The 21,178-nt window shown below is 41.4% G+C and overlaps 2 protein-coding genes across 2 annotated transcripts; both read left to right on the top strand.

The window, feature by feature from the left end:
• Positions 1 to 5,590: 5,590 nt before the first annotated feature.
• LOC148427735 (meiotic recombination protein SPO11-like) lies at positions 5,591 to 11,738 on the top strand. The gene is given in 15 exon segments (XM_088409245.1): positions 5,591 to 5,605; positions 5,880 to 5,977; positions 6,526 to 6,636; positions 7,258 to 7,346; positions 7,527 to 7,593; positions 7,676 to 7,784; positions 8,525 to 8,611; positions 8,681 to 8,717; positions 8,832 to 8,941; positions 9,076 to 9,175; positions 9,429 to 9,438; positions 9,440 to 9,464; positions 10,145 to 10,221; positions 10,879 to 10,990; positions 11,307 to 11,738. Coding segments are annotated over 15 exon segments (1,167 nt in total). The 3' UTR covers positions 11,427 to 11,738.
• A 3,590-nt stretch (positions 11,739 to 15,328) lies between these two features.
• LOC148427734 (dual specificity protein phosphatase 7-like) lies at positions 15,329 to 20,390 on the top strand. The gene is made up of 3 exons (XM_088409023.1): positions 15,329 to 16,042; positions 16,614 to 17,042; positions 18,961 to 20,390. The coding sequence occupies exons 1-3, from the start codon at positions 15,673 to 15,675 to the stop codon at positions 19,269 to 19,271; spliced, it is 1,110 nt and encodes a 369-aa protein (XP_088265149.1). The 5' UTR covers positions 15,329 to 15,672; the 3' UTR covers positions 19,272 to 20,390.
• Positions 20,391 to 21,178: the final 788 nt, after the last annotated feature.

The raw sequence follows: 21,178 nt of genomic DNA, 5'->3' as shown, positions 1-21,178 counted from the left end.
CACATTTTGCATTTTGCACATGTTGCATTTGAGTTTCAGAGAGAAAGAGCAATGTATTCAAGTTAAGCAATGTAAGGCTGGTGGTTTTACATCTCCCAATGGCAGTTTTTTTCTTTCATTCTATCGGCAATTCCTATCAGCCTTCCCTGCATGATGAAAGACTTTATTTTCTATTTTGATTCAAATCATTCCAAATGAAGCTCCCTGTTTTTTCCTGCATATATATTGGGGCCAAATATTAGTCAGCACCCATTTCTTTGGTTTGCTTCGCAAGCGAGAGGTTCAGGTGAGAGAAGTGGCCCAGAATTGTTTAACCTCTGGCCTTTGTTGAACTCCTTATGTATTATTGTTTTCAAGCACAGGTCTCAATCAATCGTCAGAATAAACTGACTGTGGCTGGAGATAGATATTAACAACTTTATTTTAATAGCCAGGCTGAGATAAGTGCGCAAAGGAGTGTGCCTACACTTCCGGCAGTGTTTGCAGCACACTTCACACAAAGTAAGGCACTGCAAGCAAATTCAAAAATAGAAAAAAATGCTGCATCAAACCCGTTGCACAACCCCTTGACCCGGCAAATCAACTAAAAACATAAAAAGTGCCCAACAGTATAATAGAAAATAAGTGGGATAAAAATCATTGACAGGCTAACATTATACGGTCCTCCCAATACACACACATTCGTAAATTATCCACCCTAACGATCAATTTCTACTCTTCTGAAGTTAATCGGTACCTTGCCGGCAGTTTAAAAAGTTATTCCCATCGGTGGTTGCGATCACGCACATTTCTAAAAAGTAACAGCAAATTAAACCAAGTCCAACATCAAAAATAAAACAATCATATAAAAAAAAAAAGCATATACTCACATTACACAAGATGATACCGCAACCCAGATTTAAAGCAACAGGTAACATGCTGGCATCCTTCTGCCTCACCAACCACCCATCTTTAGCAATGTGCCTGCCATTCACAAAACGGCAACGGGAAGGTCATCAGGTGCCCGTTTAATAAACGCTCTGCCGGAACCAATTTAATTCTACAAAATAAAAGTGCTTGCTTTCGGGGCACAGAAATAAAACCACTCACCCTCCTACCTTAGTAATAATCAACGAAGCAAATTGTAAACCAGAGTGTTTCATCGATCACATTTATTGCAAATAATGGAACATATAGTAATTGAGTGTAGCTTGATTCATTCTTGGCCCTGGAAACTAGGCAGTGAAGCCACCGGATTCCAATTGCACAGTGTTCCAACCATTGTACTCAAATGAAAATGAGTGCAAAAAGACAGGACTAGCAATGTTACTTTCCGTCACTTGCTCAGGGCAGATTGTAAAACGGTCTGTTCCGAATAATTCTGTTGATATAACTGTGCTCGTATCCCCCAGTTTGTGTCGCTTGGCGCTTCATTGTACCAAAGAGCTTGCGTTGTGGACCCAAATTCATTTTGAGCATATCCAAATTTTCTACTATGCCGTGGCAGGAAGTTTGTGACAACAGGGCCCAGATTACAAAGGAGGGTTGCAGATGTTTGGCAGCTGCTTCTACACTCCATCTGCCCCTAGTGCCCAAGCACCTCTTAAACACCAAACTTTTAAAGAGCGCCGCTGACCCTCTCGTGAGTTCTGTTCTCACTGACACACTTGAATGTATTTCAGATGGCCGTTTCAGGAATGAACTCTTAAAACATTAGAGAGTGCCGTTTCAAAGGCTCCCAAAGAGATGTTTTAGGGCCGCGGCTCGCCAGAAGATTTTTATGACAATAAAATTAGAACTTCAATCGCAGAGCATGCGAGGCTGCCAGACAGCTTTAGCTATGATTGTAAACAGAGGGGGCGGGCAGAGAGGGTCTTCGCGTCCTGTCCACTTGGCTCACCTTCCCACAATCTCAACACGGGTCTTTTTGCTCTCACAAAACAACTCGCATCTCCTTTTCTAGTCAAGATTTCAAGTAGCCGAAAGCCTACGTATAGGCTATTTCAATCTGCTTTGGTTGCTCCGAGCTAGACGACTACATATGAACACTTCCATCCTGTAATGGCGGCAGATGTTGATGTAGCAGACAGAATTTCAAGAAGCTAGCAAGCATGTTATTCATCTTTGGTACATTCATTTTCATTTGTTCTCATGTTCTCTTCTCTCTCTTTCCGTGTCGTCTCGCTGAGGTCAAACCTCTAACTACCCTCAGTCTTTGGCTTACTTTTTGCCAAGCCAGGAGATAGCAATCATGGATGGGACAAAAAGAACAGACCTCTCTTTGTTTGCGACTCGCCAAGCCTGGTGACATTCACAGTAAACAGTGGGCAAGAGGCTCGGGCTGGAATAAGCGAGCCTCACCGAGAGGTCCTTGACAGGGGGACGGAAAGCAGAATAGCAGGGGAAACTGTGTTTGAAGCTTCTATCAACAACCCTCAAAACATACGTACAGCTGCGTTACAGACTGAAGTCTCCTCTGTCACAAATTATCTTTTGGGCTGTGGGCGGACGCTATCTTGCAAGACAGCGCACAAATTGACAACAGACACGTTTATTTTCAGCCAGTCATCATTTTACTCAGAACTGATGTTATCTCATTATTTATCAGCATAGTGTTGTCTACAAAGGAGAGGCTGCTGACTGGATGTTGTACACATGTTCACTAAACAAGCCAGCTCATCAGTGAGCGTTTTTACCGATCTGGTTTTGTTTCTTTGGTCTCTTACGTACTACAGTTTGTCACAACACATATCAAATTTTCACATCCATAAGCTACGTTGTTCTCTATTGTACTTTATGTTTTTACGTGAATAAAATATCAACTTTATTCTTTCCAAAAGACCAGAAGAATTTTAGTTTTGTAGAAAATATCACCTGCACGGATAATATTTCAGAGTATTAATTACAAATTCCGACTGCATCTCTCTTCTCATTTTTATTACCTATTCCTGTAATGATTCTCTGTACAGGCTGTGTAGTTCTGTGGAGGTTTTGGGTGTGTTTTGTTATATTTTTGTTTTCCTACAATAGCAATAAAAACTACAATAATGTGCGTTCGTGTATGTGTGCATACACGCGTACTCTCTCTCGCTCGGTTTCTCGCTCTCTAACAAGCAGTTGTGTACAACAACATAAATCGTGGTGGTAGCTTGTATTGTGGACTGAGATGCAATGACTATCTTTGTTGGCGAAGGTTGCGCTACATTTTATACATATTACCCGCGTCTTCTGGGGTTTGCTGTTGCAAGACTTGACCTTTTGTCACAATTTTCTTTCATTGAGTTTGGTTTCAGTGTCTAGTTTTCCAACTTGTCACACTAGATTTTTGTGTAAAAAGATTTTTGACTTTTTAATTTCTGGGTCCTGTATATGTCTGGATTCGAACTCTCCTCCTCACGTGACACTCGTGTTATTAGCAGCAGAATGTGTAACTGTTTTGTGGCTGTAAAAACTTGGTATTCAACCTCAATTTGTCAAAGAATGGCCATGTGGATTCAGGAGGTTAACACTTTTCTGCCCCTCCCTCTCTCATCACACAATTCTGAGTGGCTCCTAACTTTTATGTCACTTAAAGTTCATTCTTAGCATATCAAGTTTTGTCTTCATAATCAACTCAGTGAAGTTACTTCAAAAACTTTTGAGTGGAGAGCATGAATAAGAACAGTTATGGTGAATATGTGTCCATAATAATGGGTTTCTCAGATATATTATAGACCAGCTACAGTGAAGACTTGTTGCTCTGATTTTCATGACAACCACTTTGCACTAGGATGCAAACCGCTCCAGAGAGAGTTTGAGACGCAGTCTTGATTAAGCCAAAAGTACCAAACGGGACCCAATCAACATCTTGGATGGCAGTAGAGATTCGGTCCATTCACTTTAGGAAGCGGAAAAAAAAAATCTGTTTTATGACAGATCAAACGCTGACATTGGTTGTACAGGAACCTAACAGTCCCTAATAGGGGAGTTGGTACTCCCTAAGCACTCCCCCCACCAAATCGTGTGTGAGTGTGCATGTATGCGTGTTAATTAGCCCTTATTTTTTTAAACCCCCCTCCAGCAAAAATTCAATCAGCCAGCAGTGATATCGTGGTACCGTGCGCCCGCATGTTGGTGTGAGACAATCACACAGCACTATTGTTCAGCTGATGGGTTGATAACTTTAAACTGTGTAGTCAAAACATGCTTAGAAAGTGGTTCACAAAAAAAAGAGAGAGAGAAAAAAAAAGAGAGAGAGAGAGAGAAAAAAAAATGATGACGCACTGTCCATTGGTGTCATGCTCTCATTGAGGGCCTTGGAGAGCACGATCAGAGGCTAGATTAATATTTATTTCATGTGTTGCCTTAAAGAGCAGCAGGCAGCAGTCCTTTGAAGACCTGTGAACTGAGGGAGGTGGATCAGGTCCATTTGACTGGGTGGAAGGGGTGGGGTGGTCTCAAAGCAAGACTAAACTGAACCTTAAATTGATGTCCAAATCAAGGGGTCTAAGTGCAAGGACAGAAGTGAATGGGGTTTGTGGTTTTACTTTTTTGTCAATCAATCTCTTGTTGTTTGCTGTGATTGTCCTTGTCTAACTCGCTGCTGTAATGATGCTCTGCACTGGTAAATATTTCCACTTCCAGGGGCCCTATGAACATATGAAACACAGCTGTGAGGCAGGCAAGAAAGAGGGCGGGAAAATAGAACACTTCTCATGTCCCATTTAGGTTTCAAGTTTAATCCATGCTGGTTTTACTCTTTAACATAGTTTGACACGGTTTCGAAACCCAGATGCTTAAAATCCTGTTGTTTTATCCCTTGAGTTATTAATATTTCCTTGCTAATGGGTAAAAGATTTAAAGTGTTTTTTTTTTTTTTTTTAAATTCCCAATTTCCTTTTTGGAGCAAATTATACCTTTATCCCTTGATTTCTGGGATTTCCACAATGACTAAATTTGCATCCCCGTAACAAATGAGTTCCATGATAGCATGATTACCTTATTAAGATTGCTTCACTTGTACTTGGTCTGTGGCATATTTTTGCCAGTACTGTATTTGCTATGTCCATTTGTTTGAGCTATGGTTTCCAGCCTGATGTGGCATGCCGAAACACCTCGTGATCTAATTCGTGGTCCTTAGTCGTCAACGTTAAGTTATCCATTGTGCTACTGACATTCTGTGATTAGATTGAAGTCAACCTTAGCGTTAATGCCAGACTTAGCATTAGTCATAGGAGCATGTTATCATTCGGCACCTGTGTCATCATTTTGACACTGAACTGCTCTCCACACCAAGCCGCATGCTTATCATGAAGCTTTACCGAGGTGTCGGGTGCTGATAAAACCTCTCCGCTTGCGTTAACCTCAATTGGGTTTAGGTCCCTTTTTAGATTCTTTTCCCATCACTGAGATCCCATCACTGAGATGTCTTGCCCATACACCCCCCCCCCTTTTTTTTAATGACCCCCTAAGTGTGTAGTGTCAATCAGACGGGAGCCGGGACGACCAGTCAGACCCTCTTTAGGGGATACTGACTGGACTTTGGGGCCATTAGGCAGCATGGTCAGACTGGCCAAAAGATGATGAGAAACAGAGCAGCCAGAGAGCCCGAAGAGGAGAGTTAGGGGGCCACATGGGGGAGCAGGAGGTAGATTTGCTGAACTATGGAGGTTGTGAATGGAGGGCAGCTCTGTTTTCTATTTGTGAGGATTAACTTGACAGATTTGTATTTGGTTTCTCTGGGCCAAGCTGCAGTTAATCCCCTTCACCTGCAGCGAGTCCATTCCCTCCTCCTTCTCTTTTCTTCTTACCCGACATCCCCCAACTTCCCCCTATACTTCCCCTGTGCCCCGCTCACTCCTGCCCAGTACAAACACTCATCCTGAGACAAGCACATGACTCGTTGCACTCTGTCTCCTCAGGTTAGAGCCCAGCACTCGATACAAATCTCTCGTGAGCGAAGGGAACAGCAGGGGGCTCAGCTTTTCTGCAGCACAAAAAAGAACCCCCACAACCAGAGGTCGTTCACATAACCGATTTGGTTGCAGCCTGGGTGAGGAGGTTGTCCATCATCACTTAGAGATAGCAATTACTCAGAAATTAAGAACCATTACTATGGAAGCAGCTTGTCAAAGCCACTTAGGGCAAATGAATTCTTTTGGTAAAGCTGCACATTAGAAGAAATTCAGGGTCAGGTCAGGGGCACAGACCTCTTCTCTTTGGATCTGGGCTTTCACACACTCTGACTAGACCTTCACACTGTGAAAGATGGACTCCAGTGCCCCTGCAAATTCACAATGCTTGCCTGCCTTAGTTGTTAAAGATGCCGGTATTCAGCGTGACCTAATCTTGGGGTTTATCATAAAAGTTGTGTTCAGCAACAATCCTTAACCATAAGGATATACACGAGTATGCTTGCTGCTTAATTAGACTGAAAGTACCTAAAGTACGTGCTTGCACATTAGCATTAATCACCTTAAATAACTATACGCAATTACAATATAAACGTCGGATCTGTTGCTGAATTTGACTGATTGCATCCATAATCAAATGTACTTGGACATACAGGCAGGTTTTGCACCGCATTGAAAATGTAATCCTGGAAATAATAACTTGTCTGTCGATGGACGAGGCACCAGCACTTGTGCTGCCAGACAGATCCAGTTGGGACAATGTCAGGTAAATTCTTCCCAACAGATTTACATTTTTCATAATCTTGTTCCTTGAATCAGTCTTAAACTGTGTAAAACAGTTAAGAAGGCTGACGTTGGAAAGCTAAAACAATTACGCTGTATGGAAAAAATCAACATCTACCTACATGGCCTGTTGTAGGCAGTTGGGCCACACAAGATGACCAGCTTGTTGAATTTGATTTGAGGGGGACTGGGGCGTTCCGTTAGAGTTTGCACAAAAATTCCCAAACGGGGTAGCCAGGTGTTAGCAGTGAAAAAATGTACTTTGGACCACAGAGATTGAAGCTGAAATAACTTCCTGCTACCCTAAGATGACTGAGTGATTAAAAGACGCAGGGCCTAATGTGACTTAAGATGTTCAGCAAAGCTCATTGTGTGTGTGTGTGTGTGTATTTGCGGGGGGGGGGCTTCTCACAGGTAGCCCTCTGGCTGTGGGGAATTTTTGATAGCTTACATGTGGTAGAGCAGATTTTCAAAGCTGTAAAGGTGAAAGTCGGTAATTTACACTGTAAGATGTAAGATACTTTATTGTTCTGTACCGAATGAGTTTTTAAACGCTTATGCCATTCATTAGTTCTTGTGAAGTTCAATTGAGTCCCTCTTTAAGTTTTGACAGTGACATTGGGCTTCAGATGAGTTCAGCAACAGCTGTCAGGACAATCAGAAGTGACTGCCCAAAAACTGCCACAACATTTTGTAAGATGATCATTTATCCACCATTACTTAAAATACCCTTTTCACAACTGACATTTTTTTTTTTGTCTGGGGAGGGGGAGCTAAAGGTTTATTTTTTCTTTTTACGGCCTGTCTATAAAATTTTTCAGACCAGTCCTTTTCAAGATGTGTTTTAATATATATTCCAAAATCTGTTTGAAGCCCAGATCATTAAAATTCTCTCTGTATTGTACACACTTGTGCGGAGCCACTCATATGCCACTAAAAGGTAATAATTTCAGCGTTCATTTCTTTATCTCTACTCCAAATCCTCAAATTGGCATCTAATTCATCTATATTTTCCTCGGCAGAGATATCTATTACAACCATCCACAGCTGTTTGCGTCCCAAAAAGTAATCGATGGAATTGTGGATGATGTGTCCTGCATGCTAAAGGTTCATCGCAGAGCTCTACATGTGGTGAGTGTATACTTAAAGAAAAACATACGGATAATGGACAACTTGAAATGTTATATGATTAATAGTAGTTATTTTTTTTATGAGTGATCGTGATGTTGTGTTTGTACTTTTTTGGACAGTATCACAAAATAAATAAATCTGAAGTTCCTGTTTTAAAGTTATATGAACATCCATATCCCATGGTTTTATTTTCTCCGTCCACTTGGGAATAGAAATTCCTTCATGCGGGCCGCAAGCTAAAACGAGTTTGACACCACTGATTTAGAGTGTCATATACACTTGCCATGCATGTTTTTGAAATGTGGGAGGAAGCTGGAGTGCCCGGAAGTAACCCATGCGGGCTCGGGGAGATCATGCAAACTCCACAGAGGAAGGCGGGACAGAGGTGGATTTGAACTTGGGACTGTGAGGAGGACGTACCAACCCCCCCACCCCCCCCCCCACCCCCCCACCCCCTTGAACATCACTGACAATATTTAGTAGCTTTTTACACTGTACTTTAAAGTACATTTCAGGGCCAGTACTTTTTCTTTTACTTGAGTAGATATTTTGATCAGCACTTTTGCTCAAGTCAGTTTTACATGAGTGTCTTTTCTTTTACTCATGTAAACAATCTGTGTGCTTTGCCCATCATAGGAAATCAGGTCCCATAATGTGATTTTTACTGTATCAATATTTGATGAAATAAATAATCAAGCCACCAGCATGAGCTTACAAACTTTCTATTTTGACTTGAACAGTTGGCCACGTCCAAAGGTTTGATCTCAAGTGATCTTTGTTACATGGAGGAAGATGGTACAAGAATTGACTGCCATTCAAGTTCCACGGTAAGTCCTTCTCACTCTACGTTTCATGAGAGACACTAATTTTGCCTCTGATGCTTCTGTTTTTTTTAGGCTGTTGCAGTCTCTTCAAACATCGCAGGAATCCAAACTATCCTTTCGTATTTTTTTTCCCCAAGATTGTTACTGTTCCTATTTGTACTTGAGCGAGTAGGGATGGTGCTAATTGGCTGCAGGTCTTTGCTTTGCCTTAGCATTTGCATAGATATTGTATCAGCTGCCAAGTTCATCCTGGTAGTTGAGAAGGATGCTACGTTTCAAAGACTTCAACTGAATGACTTCTGTGCAAAACTTTCTCCGTGTATCATGATCACAGTATGTCAGGGTTTCTTTTCATCTTCCCCTTTATGTGGATTAAAAGTTTCTCATCTTAATGTTGCCTTGAGGCACAGCTGTCCCTTTTAAGAGTGTGCATTTGTGTGTGTGTGTTTTATTTTATTTTTTTTAAGGGTAAAGGATTTCCAGATGTGGACAGCAGGTTGATGGTGAGGAAGCTCTGGGACGCGCTCCATGTCCCGGTCTTCACTCTTGTGGACGCTGACCCGCATGGTACTTGTGCTTGAGCTCAGCCCAACTTTACATCTCACAGGACTATTTGGTCGCACTCAAGAGCCAAAGCACCTGTTAGCTGCCTCAGGGTGTCTTTTCGGGCCTAATCCCATCCAGACATTCAACTTCTTTTCTGTTGCATGGCAGGACACGTATGTAACGTTTTACTTGGTTCTGGGCCCTGTTGCACGTCTCGTAGTGTAATTGCTGTTGTATGTTGGTGATTGGCATGTCGCGTGTCTGATTTTTCCAGGCATTGAGATCGTGTATCTACAAGTATGGATCAGTGGTGAGTGCCATATGGCCTTCAATTGCTTTACTGTGAGATGGAGTGATTTCAGAGTGACAACTGAAAGACATTTTACTGTGTTATATGTTTAAAAAAAAAAAAAACATTGAGAACTTATGAATGTAGTGTCTTGGGATCTGTGAGACTGGACAAATGTCATACTGTCACATGGTATGGATAGCATGTTGACATGCTCTAACCTGAAAGACACCTCGAAGCAATCTCCATGTGGATGGACAATAACTCGCTTACATCATACCCATGCTTTTTCTCCTTATAAGTAACGCCGGTGCTTTCCATTGCAACAATGGCTTAGGGTGCGTTTGAAAAAATTGTCGCACGTTCGGCTCTAATTTGACTGTTGGAAACTTTGAGTCTGCCAATTTTCCAAACACACTAAAGACTTGCACCTGCACAACACCACAGATGTGCTAGTTTTTACGCCGTACGCACATGTGCCTTGGAAAGTGGAGATTTGTGATGATGTAATTGATAAATTAAAAGTCCACCCCAAAAGATTTAAACTGTCATGAAATTAACGTGTTGCTGATGATGTTTGTACTCTGTCTAATTTAACACACATTTGACATACGGGCAGCACGGAATGCAGGCAGTGGGCTGAGCTGTGATGCCTTAAATGTAAACATTTATTTCTGTACCTTTTTTTTTTCCTTGGATAGACCATGTCCTTTGAAGCCCAAAGCCTAACCATTCCCGGTGTTATGTGGTTAGGCCTCCTCCCCTCGGACCTCAAGAGGTTTGAAATCTCAGTTCCTCCTGCTATATCCTCCTCATTATTTGTTTAGACTAGCCTAGTTTTTGGTGTCTTCTCTTGAAGGATTTGACAACAAGGTGAAGTTCAAATTTAAACGAAGTTGAACTTTAAAGGGACAGTGTGTGAGATTTAGACCATTTTTCTGTATGAAGAGCAGGAGGTGCTGCATTTACCATTGTCCGTTGCTATAACAAACATGGCCACCTGGAGAAGTGCCCCCCCCTCCCCCCATGTAATATAATTTAAAATTGAGATTTACAATCATTTATTGTATTCCTTATTAATGGAAAACGGTCTAAATCTTTCACAGCGTCAATTTAAATGTATTTTTATTGGTTGCTGTGCTTTCTAACAATTGTAGTTCTTCAATGTATTTTTTCAAGCATGTGAATTAGTAACTGTGGTCAGAAGAATTGGGCGATTATCAAAAAAATAACCACAAATCATGATTATTATTATTTTTCCCACCTAGAGGGAATATTGGTTAAAAAAGAAAAACACTTCAACGAATACTCATTTGACAAAATAGCGCTGTCAATTTTGAAGTTTCGTTGAAGTAGCCTAGTATGACATGTCATATATATTTCTTATAACCCTTGAAAGAAATTAGTAGGGTTAAATGCTCATTTCATTCTTGAGGTTACAGGTTCCCGGGAATGCTCTGCTTCCCCTCACCAAGAACGATGAAAACAAACTTGACAGCCTCCTCAAAAGGCCCTAAGTTGCAGACAAACCAGAGTGGCTGAAAGAGGTGAAAAAAGAAAATAAATAAACCAGTGATTTATCTGTCAAATGCATATGCTATCAGGGTCGGGCAACCCGTGGATAAAAAAACTCTTATCCTTGAAAAATTCATGCCCTTGTAGAAATTCCACTTTCAACTTTTACTCTTTTTTTTTTTTTTTTTTTTTTTTAAATACTAAACTAAGGATAGCGTACACAAGCATGTGTGTGTTGTCAATAATTGTGTTACTACAGTGATTTCTAAGTTACTTCTTTGGCATGTTACTCATCATGTCATGCATGGCAGAGGATTTTGACTCGAAGCCTAATTGCTCTCGTTGTAGATAACGTTGATGCAGAAGAAGGGATTGAAAGCTGAAATACAGTCGCTGGCAGCCATCGGTCCAGATTTCCTCACCGGTATCTACCTGCCCAACAAACTGCGCTTCGGGAGCTGGTTGTGATTGCAATAGTGCCCCCCAGTGGGACGAAGGCGGAATGATACATTGTTTGAAAATCACAGTAACCGACCAGTTTGACCTTTACTGACACCTCCTACCTTGATCATTTTGCTTACGTTTACAAATTACTCGAGACAAATACACACCATCATTATTATATTGGGAGCGCTAGTTGGTGCGGTCATGTTCTGTATGTGAAGATTGAATTAAAAGAATATTGGGGGTCAAAAAGCTGAGAAGAGAACACACAGAAACCCATCAAACAAGTAAATTGGTTCATTGTCCGAGGTTCAGATATTTGTAAATGCTGTAAAGCTTATCAGAATTTTCTTATCATATTTTCTTATATTCATGTTGAAAGTGTGTGACTTCATTTGTGGTTTACAATTGTGTTAAAAGCATTGAATTCATAAAATCCTTCTTGTTGGATGGCTTACACATCTGCAGGTTTCCCCCCCAGTGACAATTCTGAATACTGTGTCCTGATTTATTATTTTTATCATTACTACTCTTTGGTACCAGTAGATAATAAGCCCTTGAGAATCCTTCCTCTCTGCTTGTCATGACCAGCTGACCTTTTCTGTTCACATTGGATGAGAGTGCGGTTGGTCATGAGAGTGGATTGGGGTTTTCCAAATGGAAGAAATTAAAACCTGGGAATTTAATACGCATTTTTTAGATATTGCTGTTAATGCCTTTAATCAGTGGGAGTTTCAATGAAGATTCAAAAAAGCTAGATGCTCTTATAGGTTATATTTTGTATGTACAGTGTGCGCACAACTTTTCAAAATTGACGAGCTCCGTGTACTGACGCACTCTTAATGGTCACACTTGTGCACTTTTGATGTGATTCTATTTCAGAGCGTCTCATCAAGAATCAGTATATTGCAGCTGCCTTGTTGCAGTTCTGTCTTTTGACCACGAAGGTTTCTTAACTATAACAGGGAAGTTTATTTTGATGTTCATCTTAGAAGCATGGTTTCAACGGTCAACTTGATCTTTCAGCAGCTCTTGACGTATCAACATTTTTTTTTATTATTTTGATCTATCGTTTACACGACACTTAAATAGCAAGGTTTTGCTGATTATTTACTAGATAACCTTTTTTGTTGATTTCTTCCAGTCAAACTTGGATTTCCTGGCAAGGAGACAACCAGACTGAGATTTTACTTCGTGTTGTGCCCGTTGGTTACTGGAATGATGCATCCCAGAATGCTTTTCTCAACTGTGCAAATGATTTATGCATACAAATTGTATTTAAAACCCTGACTCTGAAACGCAGTCCAAACATTGGCTTCCCAGGCGTTACAATTGCCCATCTTATGGACACATTTATACATTATCTAGACAGATGCATGAGAAAGAAAGACGAGAACAGTAAGCAAAGAGAATGAGATATGGCCCAAACAAGAACAAAAAAATCCGTTGATTATTTCCACTGATAGCACAAAAGCAGCGTGTCTTACGTGTTCAAATACAGTCGCAGTAGCACTCGTTGAATATTTAAAGGCTAGAGAATGACATCCAGTGCATGGGTTTTATGTTGTACGGCCACCGTGTACCGTGATTTCCGAGGCGGTTCATTCATAAACGCATTTCAAAACATATTTGGTTTCACCACAAGGGGGCAAAGTTGGTCTCCGTTTTAGTCCGTGACAGGAATGCCTCTGTACTGATGGCTCATACTTGTGCATGCTGTGCGGTTGGAGGTTTTCATGAACCACTAGATGGTATCAACAATGAGCAGGATATTGCAATCTACTTTTGAGATAACACGGATGGGGAAAATCAGCAAAAATGTCCGCTTTGTGTTTTGCTACAGGTGCAGTACAGAGGCACACGTAAGATCTTGAACAGCACTTCAGTTTTTTTTAAATCATCTGAGTGCCATTGAGTCTAATATATTATATATTTTTTGCGTATTTTTCTGCCAAACCAGGGCCGCAAAGAGCTCTTCGGAGGAGCCCACTTCATGGGAGGCACACAAAAAAAACTCGCCCTGATTTACTATACAAATAAACTTGACTGTCATCCCTGCATACAATCTGTGGATGTAAATATTGATGTGACTCCAGAGAACATTTTCAAAAGTACCAAAAATATCCAGAGCACGAGAAAGAAAAAAAGATAGGTCAGGTGTTTGCTAAGAAAACAGTCTAAAAATTAGGAAAATGTTCCATTTTATTTTTCAGATGATGACATCATCATGGAAATGAAAGACAATCAAACAACAAATATCTTGGAAATGAAAGACAATCTTTTAAAAATGAACCTTTTAGGCTTGACTTAGTCTTTTTGAGTGGAGGCTGGCCTGACTACAGCCCGCTGTCCATGTGTACATGACAGGAGTGCTAGTGAGGACTTTGCACGGAAGCCCTCAGATGCACAACTTGACACGCAAAACCCGGACTCCTGCAAACCCAAGACGCCCCCTCTTGCACACTCGAATTATCATGTGGTCACGTTTTGGAGAGCGTTATGTAACCAACGTGCTGGTGGAAGTGGAGAAGTCAGGTGACCATGGCTTTTATGCGGGTCACCTCAGCTCATGTTAGTCTTTCATTCTCTCTGAGCATTTACTGAATAGTTACAATGAATGCATTAATAGTGTAGGTTACATGGGACAGATGTGACTGATGAGGTCATCCTTCACATCATACACAGAAAAGGCACAGCATGTGTAACGTGTGTGGAGTTTTCAATCATGCTTACCCCTTTCCGGCAATGGCAGCCTGTTCAGTGCTTATTGTTGCAGTACTGGAGTTTTGTTAGAACAACAATTATGTGGGCGAGCATGTAGAGCCACAGGCATAATGTAAGTACATGGTGGTGTAAGTGTTGGAAGCAGGTGCGCATGCGGCGGTGGTGGGATGTGCAAACCAATGTGCTTGTTGCTGGATCAGCGTACAATGGTTAGCATGTGTGCGTATGTGCAGGTTTATCTGTATTCCTCATTCTTGTTAATCCCGATGCTCTGCACATCTGCTCCCTGCCCACCCCCCACTCACGTGTGGAAGCAGATGAGCCGCACGCTCGCCTTGCCTCTGCACGCATCTCACTGCCTCATCCCTCTTATTTGCCCTCATTCACCAACGAGCCCCCTTGCACGATGGCTTGCATCATTAGTTAACCTTAAAGTTTACAAACATGATTGCGCATAGACCCCCCCCCCCAAAAAAAAAAAAAAAAAAACATACTAAGGAACAAAATAAGTGGTTTTGAGATCCACATATGGAATAAAAAGCATCGTCACTATTAAGAAATGCATTGAGTGCGGTTTTGGCGTTGTTGTGTTTTTTTTGTACAATTCAGATGAAACTACTCTTCTTGCCACATTCATGCAAAGCTTCTCTAGTTGTAATAGAACTCAAACTCACAGTTACTTCTCACTCCCTTTTAGGTTTCTCAAACATATGGACTCAACCATTAGGAATGATCCCATGCAGTGCTCCAGATGAGCCACCCCAGGCCAAAAATATTGTATTGTTACAAGGTAAAACAAGAAGAGCTGTTGGCTAATGAATTGATATAGCTGTCTGCCAGAGTTGTTAATGTTCACTTGACCTGAACACGTGTGCTTCTAATTAAAATGCGTGACAATCTCTTGTAACTGCCAGTGCTGTACCAGTAAAAAGTTTGGAAAGACCTGAAATTTGTGATTTTTTTTCTTGAGTTAAAATTCTCCTTTGTTGTAGAAAAGTACCTTAAATCAGAAACAATCTGAAAACAACCTTGGAGTAAATATTTAGTAAACAAAATGATGGTTTGTTACCCACCCCGCTTATAGTAAGTGAAGGCGAAAGTATTTAAAAGTGATTGAGAAATAGTCGATTGTTACCTAACTTCTTCCAGCTACGACTTTAAGTCACCCGGAGCAAACTCCTCCCTCTGGAGTTGCTCTGCTGTCGTGTAGTGGAATGACAAAACCTGAGTGCGGTACGATGCAGAGCAACTGAAGTTGACAAACATATAGATTTTTTTGCCTTGGGAAAAGAAGTCGCGTTTCAAGATTCATAGATTTCGTTGAAACGGACTCGCCTCGCTGTCTGTACACTAGTAGGCTAACTCTCCCCGCTTGATGGGAAGGGCGAAGCGGAAAAAAAGGGGGAAAGCTCTCCGCTCAGCTCAAGCGCAAGCCGAACGCTCGTCGTGGCCGCGGGGCTCCCTTTTTGCGGGAAAAATGTAGTACGTGGCCGCGTGGAAGTCGGAGCATGTAGAGGGAAAGCCACCGATCGACACCAAGCGCGACATGTCTAAAGCGACTGCGGGTAAGAGCGTGGAATGGCTGCAAGTGGAGTTGGAATCGGGCGCCACTTCAGTGCTCCTGCTCGACTGCCGCGCACACGAGCTGTACGAGTCGTCGCACATCGAAGGCGCCATCAGCGTGATCATCCCGGGCCTGATGCTCCGCAGGTTCAAGAAGGGCAACATACCCATTCGGACCATCATTCCCAACCACGAGGACAAAGAGAATTTTACGCGGCGATGTCAAACGGACACGGTGGTTCTCTACGACGAGAGCACCGTCAGCTGGCCGGACAGCGGAACCCCATCGTCCGTTTTGGGCTTGCTCCTTCAAAAACTCTGGGAGGATGGCTGTAAAGCGCACTACCTGGAAGGTGAGGATCCAAGCAAGTTACTTTTGAACGTTAGCTAAAATGTGGCTCACTCGAGTTTCTGCACCGTGCTGTCGAGAGTGGACTCGTGTTAACCTGAAAAGGCAAACACGCTTGTTGCATATGTCCTATTATCAACATCCAAATCAAGCTAGTAGTAGTGGTGCGCCAAGTCTTATTTGTTTGAGTGCTTGTTCTGCGCGCAGAGACGCAAAAAGTGAAAACACTTTAAAAAGACGCCTTCTGTTTAATGAATCTTGTTATTTCGATTGTGGTCGTCCCCTCGAAATACGTCAAATAGATGAGCTTGCTTTTTGGCTCGGGTTTTTTTTTTTTTTTTTAAGTGTGCCATTGAGATTCTCAATTAAAATTCCAAAATGGCTACGCTGTGTTTTGCTGAGCTTGGAGAAGGCGTGCATTTCATGAATGGTCTGTTTTGATAACAGGATCTACTTATGTACTACGTCACCTCATTCCAGTGCCGATCAAATTCTCCTCGAAGTGACTTTGTTTTTTGATTCTCTAAACTAGGAAGATGATTTTTCTCACGTGTGTTCTTTTGGCTATATTCCAGGTGGCTTTGTAAAATTCCACACTGAGTACCCAGAGCACTGTGAGACTCTCCTCGACATCTCCTGTCCGAGTTCCTCTCCTCCGCTTTCCTTTCTGGGTTTCGGAAATTTGCGCATCAGCTCAGACTGTTCGGACGGGGATTCCGATCGAGAGCCCAACAGCGCTACGGAGTCGGAGGAGAGCCCGCTCCCCAGCAATCAGCCTACTTTCCCGGTCCAGATCCTACCTTACCTTTACCTGGGCTGTGCCAAAGACTCGACCAACTTAGATGTACTGCGCCAATACAACATCAAGTACATTTTGAACGTCACACCCAATCTCCCAAACATGTTTGAGCATGATGGACGCTTCAGGTATAAACAGATCCCCATATCCGACCACTGGAGTCAAAATCTGTCCCAGTTCTTCCCAGAGGCAATATCATTTATAGGTGAGTGTGGGCTGAGTTTCTGTTTGTTTATGATCACAATGGCAAGAGACATTTTTAATGTGGTGATAACCAACTGACAATTAAAAAAAAAAAAAAATCTGTATTGTAATGGAAAATATAAAGCCTAGTTAGCTGTGTAAGGACCACACGTGTTGATATCTTGCATAGTTAAATGCTTTTAATTATTTTTCAGGGGATCCAATGCCTAGATTCCAAATCAGCTACACGACCGTCATGTTGTAGAGGGCGTTGATGAATTTCTTTTACTTGTTTTGTTTTGTTCGTTTTGTTTCTGGTGCATATAGCGTTATTGCAAATCTTATCTACCCAGGTGGGATACATTGTAGTGGTCCGTGATTTTTCTTCATTCTGTTATAATAGCAGGAAATGCTTAAAGGGAAAGTACAATTAAAAAATACAAATAAAAATAAAAATCCTTATATAAATGTGTACTATTTTGTACACCCCCCTAGTCTAAACATGGTATTCATGGTATTAAATTGCAGATGTGAAATATAAATTATGCAGAAAAATCCACCTGTTTTAATCCATGTCAGGAGGCAGCCTTTTTGCCACATGCGCTTGACCAAAATTGACCTCACAGTTGCAAAGGGCTCAGGTAATGACACCTGTTTTCTAGGTTTGATCATGTGATGTTTCCAGGCTGTGCTGTGATTGCTCATTAACCTAAGCCCTTTGCATCTGTGAGGTTGTTTTAAGTTAACAACTGGTAAAATTGCTGACCTCTGAGGTATATAAACTGAGGTGAATTCTGCTGCTTAATTCATATTATGCAAAAACTGTATGAATTTAAACTAGAGGAGCCACAGATATATATCGTGAAGAAAGTTTTTTTTCACTCCAGCTCGAAAGATGACGTCCTAATCTTCTAGTGAATGCTGTTTACTGTATAGCACATAAATGGCAATGCAGCTAATATTTGTTTGAATATTTCTCCAAAAGAGACAGACAGTGAAACAAGCTTTAAAGTTGTGAAAATGGTTTGTACAAGTACTTTTCAAAAAGTGTGGCGGACCCCTCGGGGCAGTGCGGATGACCCCCAAGGACGGGCTTAAAAGGTTACGTTTAGGCTTTTTGTATTGCCTTATTTCTTTTGTTGTTGTGGAATAAAGGATGTACTTTTAGGTATACTTATTACATTTATAGATTTGTAGATAATGATTTTAATTACAGCCACTGCCGGAAGTGAGCAGGGGCCGCCAAATCTTTTCTCTTTCCTGGGAGGGGCTTTACAAAAAATAACTGAGAAGCACTGGTTTATACCAACAATTGATGGCCTTCAATACAAGAGTTAAGAACTATCAGTGAAATTAGCTTATTATGCAATAAGATCATATTTAGATTGTAGATTACAATTCATCCACTAACTTTTATGTTTAGAATGAGGCCAATTTTTCAGGCAAACGACCTGTTGTGCCTGCGTTTGAATATAATTATTTCTACCGTAGGACGAAAGGCGTTGTAATATTCGTCAATAAGCTTCGGTTTATGCTGTGACCACGTGCAAAGGCCGCTAATTGTGATTAAACATTTCAAACAAAAATGGGTTGGCGCTGAGCTGCTTTCAGGTTGACTGATTCTCTCTAACCGGGACTGCACTCCAAACCACAGCTCCTTTGTCAGTTTCATGAGCGGTTCACAGTAGAACCAGGAAGGAAGTGGCACTTCCACTCTCTGTACTGATCCTGATTGCAGGGTCACAAGTTAGACTTGGTGCACGTTTTGTTGACAGCTAACGAATTCCCAGTATGAGACTCTGGCTTTTTCGGTCCTCCATAGAGGATGATAATGGTGTCATTGTGCATACAAGTGGATTGTTTTTGTATGACATATTCTTTTCAAAAGCCTTACTATGGCGCTAAATGAAAAGTGACGGCGACCTTCTTTTTCTCTCCAGACGAAGCTCGGTCCAAGCAGTGTGGCATCCTGGTCCACTGTCTGGCTGGCATTAGCCGCTCTGTTACAGTCACGGTGGCTTACTTGATGCAGAGACTCAACCTGTCGCTCAACGACGCCTATGACCTTGTCAAGAGAAAGAAGTCCAACATTTCCCCCAACTTCAACTTCATGGGTCAATTATTGGACTTTGAACGGACACTGGGGCTGCACAGTCCTTGCGACAACCGCTCCACCAACGAAGACCAGCTCTTCTTCACCACGCCAACCAATCACAACGTCTTTCAGCTGGACACACTGGAATCGACATGAACGTCTTGAATGTTGGTGGCGGTTGATTCGGCTTGTCGGCTTCCTGACCTCCCCGCGACTTTGGCGGAAGCCAAGCCATATTTGAGTCGGCGTCTGATGCCTTACTATGTAACACCAGGTGAAATGTGTGTGACAATAATACTCTGCATTGTCATGTACTGCCATAAAAGCCAGAACATGTTTAAATGTTTTTCTTCAGATTGCTCTTATGGCTGTTTTTTGTAGGGGAGGGCTTAATTGAGTCTTGGTCAATCTGAATGTTTTGCAACTTAAGGAAAATAAGCTACTCCAGTCATCCGGCCTTAGATTTCTTTCCAACTTTGTCATTCTTGTCGGCTGTCCAAGGAGTGTTGTGCAATTGAAGCAAACCGTCACACAAGCTAGTGGGTCATGTTTCCTGTCAGAATGTTCCCGCTCATATTGTATTAACAGGAAGCTTAAACGTAAGTGGCTGTATACTACCAAACTACATTTGAAGTACCGAACCCTGCTATTTGATTTTGTGTATCGCAGGAGGCTATTTGCATGTTTCTGTTCCGTCAAAGACCGCAGACCTTTTTTTGTTTGTTTGTTTGTTTCTCTTATTTTCAAACGGAATATGAAATAGACTTCCGGTAACTGAACCGAGGCTTCTCCTTTTAGCCTCAACAAAAGTTTAACATGAATACGTGCACTAAACTCATAACGGACAAACATTCACCATGTTTAGTTCTCAAGACAATATTTGTTCCGGTGCACCTCTCTCTCTGGCGCGGTGACGTTTCCAGGAAACGTGAAGGCACATAATTAGCTGTCTACTTGCCCGTGGAGCTTTCAAACTAATACCTGGGAATGAGCGAAAGTTGGACTAGCGTGTTCTTACCTCACTGAGAACTATTTTTCAGGGATTTTTGTAAGCATCTCTGTCATGTCATGGTCTCTTCAAAGGGCTGTTTTGGTTGCCACGTTTTGTAAAAGATGCACATAGAGTCAATTGAATGCGGAACCTTTTCTCAAGCATAATGAAGGATCAAACATTGACCTGATTCTGACCCTCATACATAGTGTATGTTTAACTTAAATGTCCAAAGTATTCTGTACAAGTTTATATAACAAATATATTGTATATTTTTATTTGAACATGCTTGTGTGCGTTTCATTCTCTCCTTGGTTTCTCACATGACAAAATGGCTTCCCATGTCAGACAACAAAAAATTACAGTTAAACTCCAAGTCCTTCATGATAATTAAAGTACTTTTAAGTAATTCTGTCTGTGCGAATAAATCGGCTTTTAATTAAAATTAATACCAATGAAATGAAAATAAAATCTAATAATATATCATTTTACATATATCAAATGCAATTTCTATTAGTACATTAGCTTCTTTCTGACCCATTTTCACTCTGCATTCCGGTCAAATTTGCACAAGCGCATTTGCACGCTGATGAGCCATGCCGCTTTCTGAAACCATGAATTTTACGTTCAAAATATACTTTGGGAAATGCGCCTTCTTTAAGATGGTATATCCATTGTGTCATCTTGTCAAGCCAGCAGTTAATGCGCGTGAAAGCGAAACAGTTTTAAATGTATTCTGAAATGTGGATTTGGTGTCACTTCATGTGACTGTTAACTTCATCTTCATCTTAATGTTCTATTGCTGTACTTGAGATGCCTTATTGACTGAGCATTTTTTACGAAAGCGAAACTACTATACAGAAAATGACCCTCCATGTGTACAAATGAGAATATGTGCGTTCGGAAAGAAGGAATGGTCATTTACCCATCAGTTATCCCTCAGGATTTAATGCCTTGCAAGCTGTGTGGGTGCTATATTAGTTCCAGCTTCAGGAGGGATATGCTTGAGAAAATGATAACAGGTTTTTACTTCAGCCTTCAACATTTGTATCAGCATTACGGTGCATGAAAG

Source organism: Hippichthys cyanospilos, chromosome 2 (genome assembly GCF_059441005.1).
Source record: "Hippichthys cyanospilos isolate Australia breed blue-spotted pipefish chromosome 2, RoL_Hcya_1.0, whole genome shotgun sequence".
In the NCBI taxonomy this organism is placed as follows: domain Eukaryota; kingdom Metazoa; phylum Chordata; class Actinopteri; order Syngnathiformes; family Syngnathidae; genus Hippichthys; species Hippichthys cyanospilos.
Note: the sequence above shows the minus strand (reverse complement) of the source record. Positions and strands in the feature narration are given on the sequence as shown.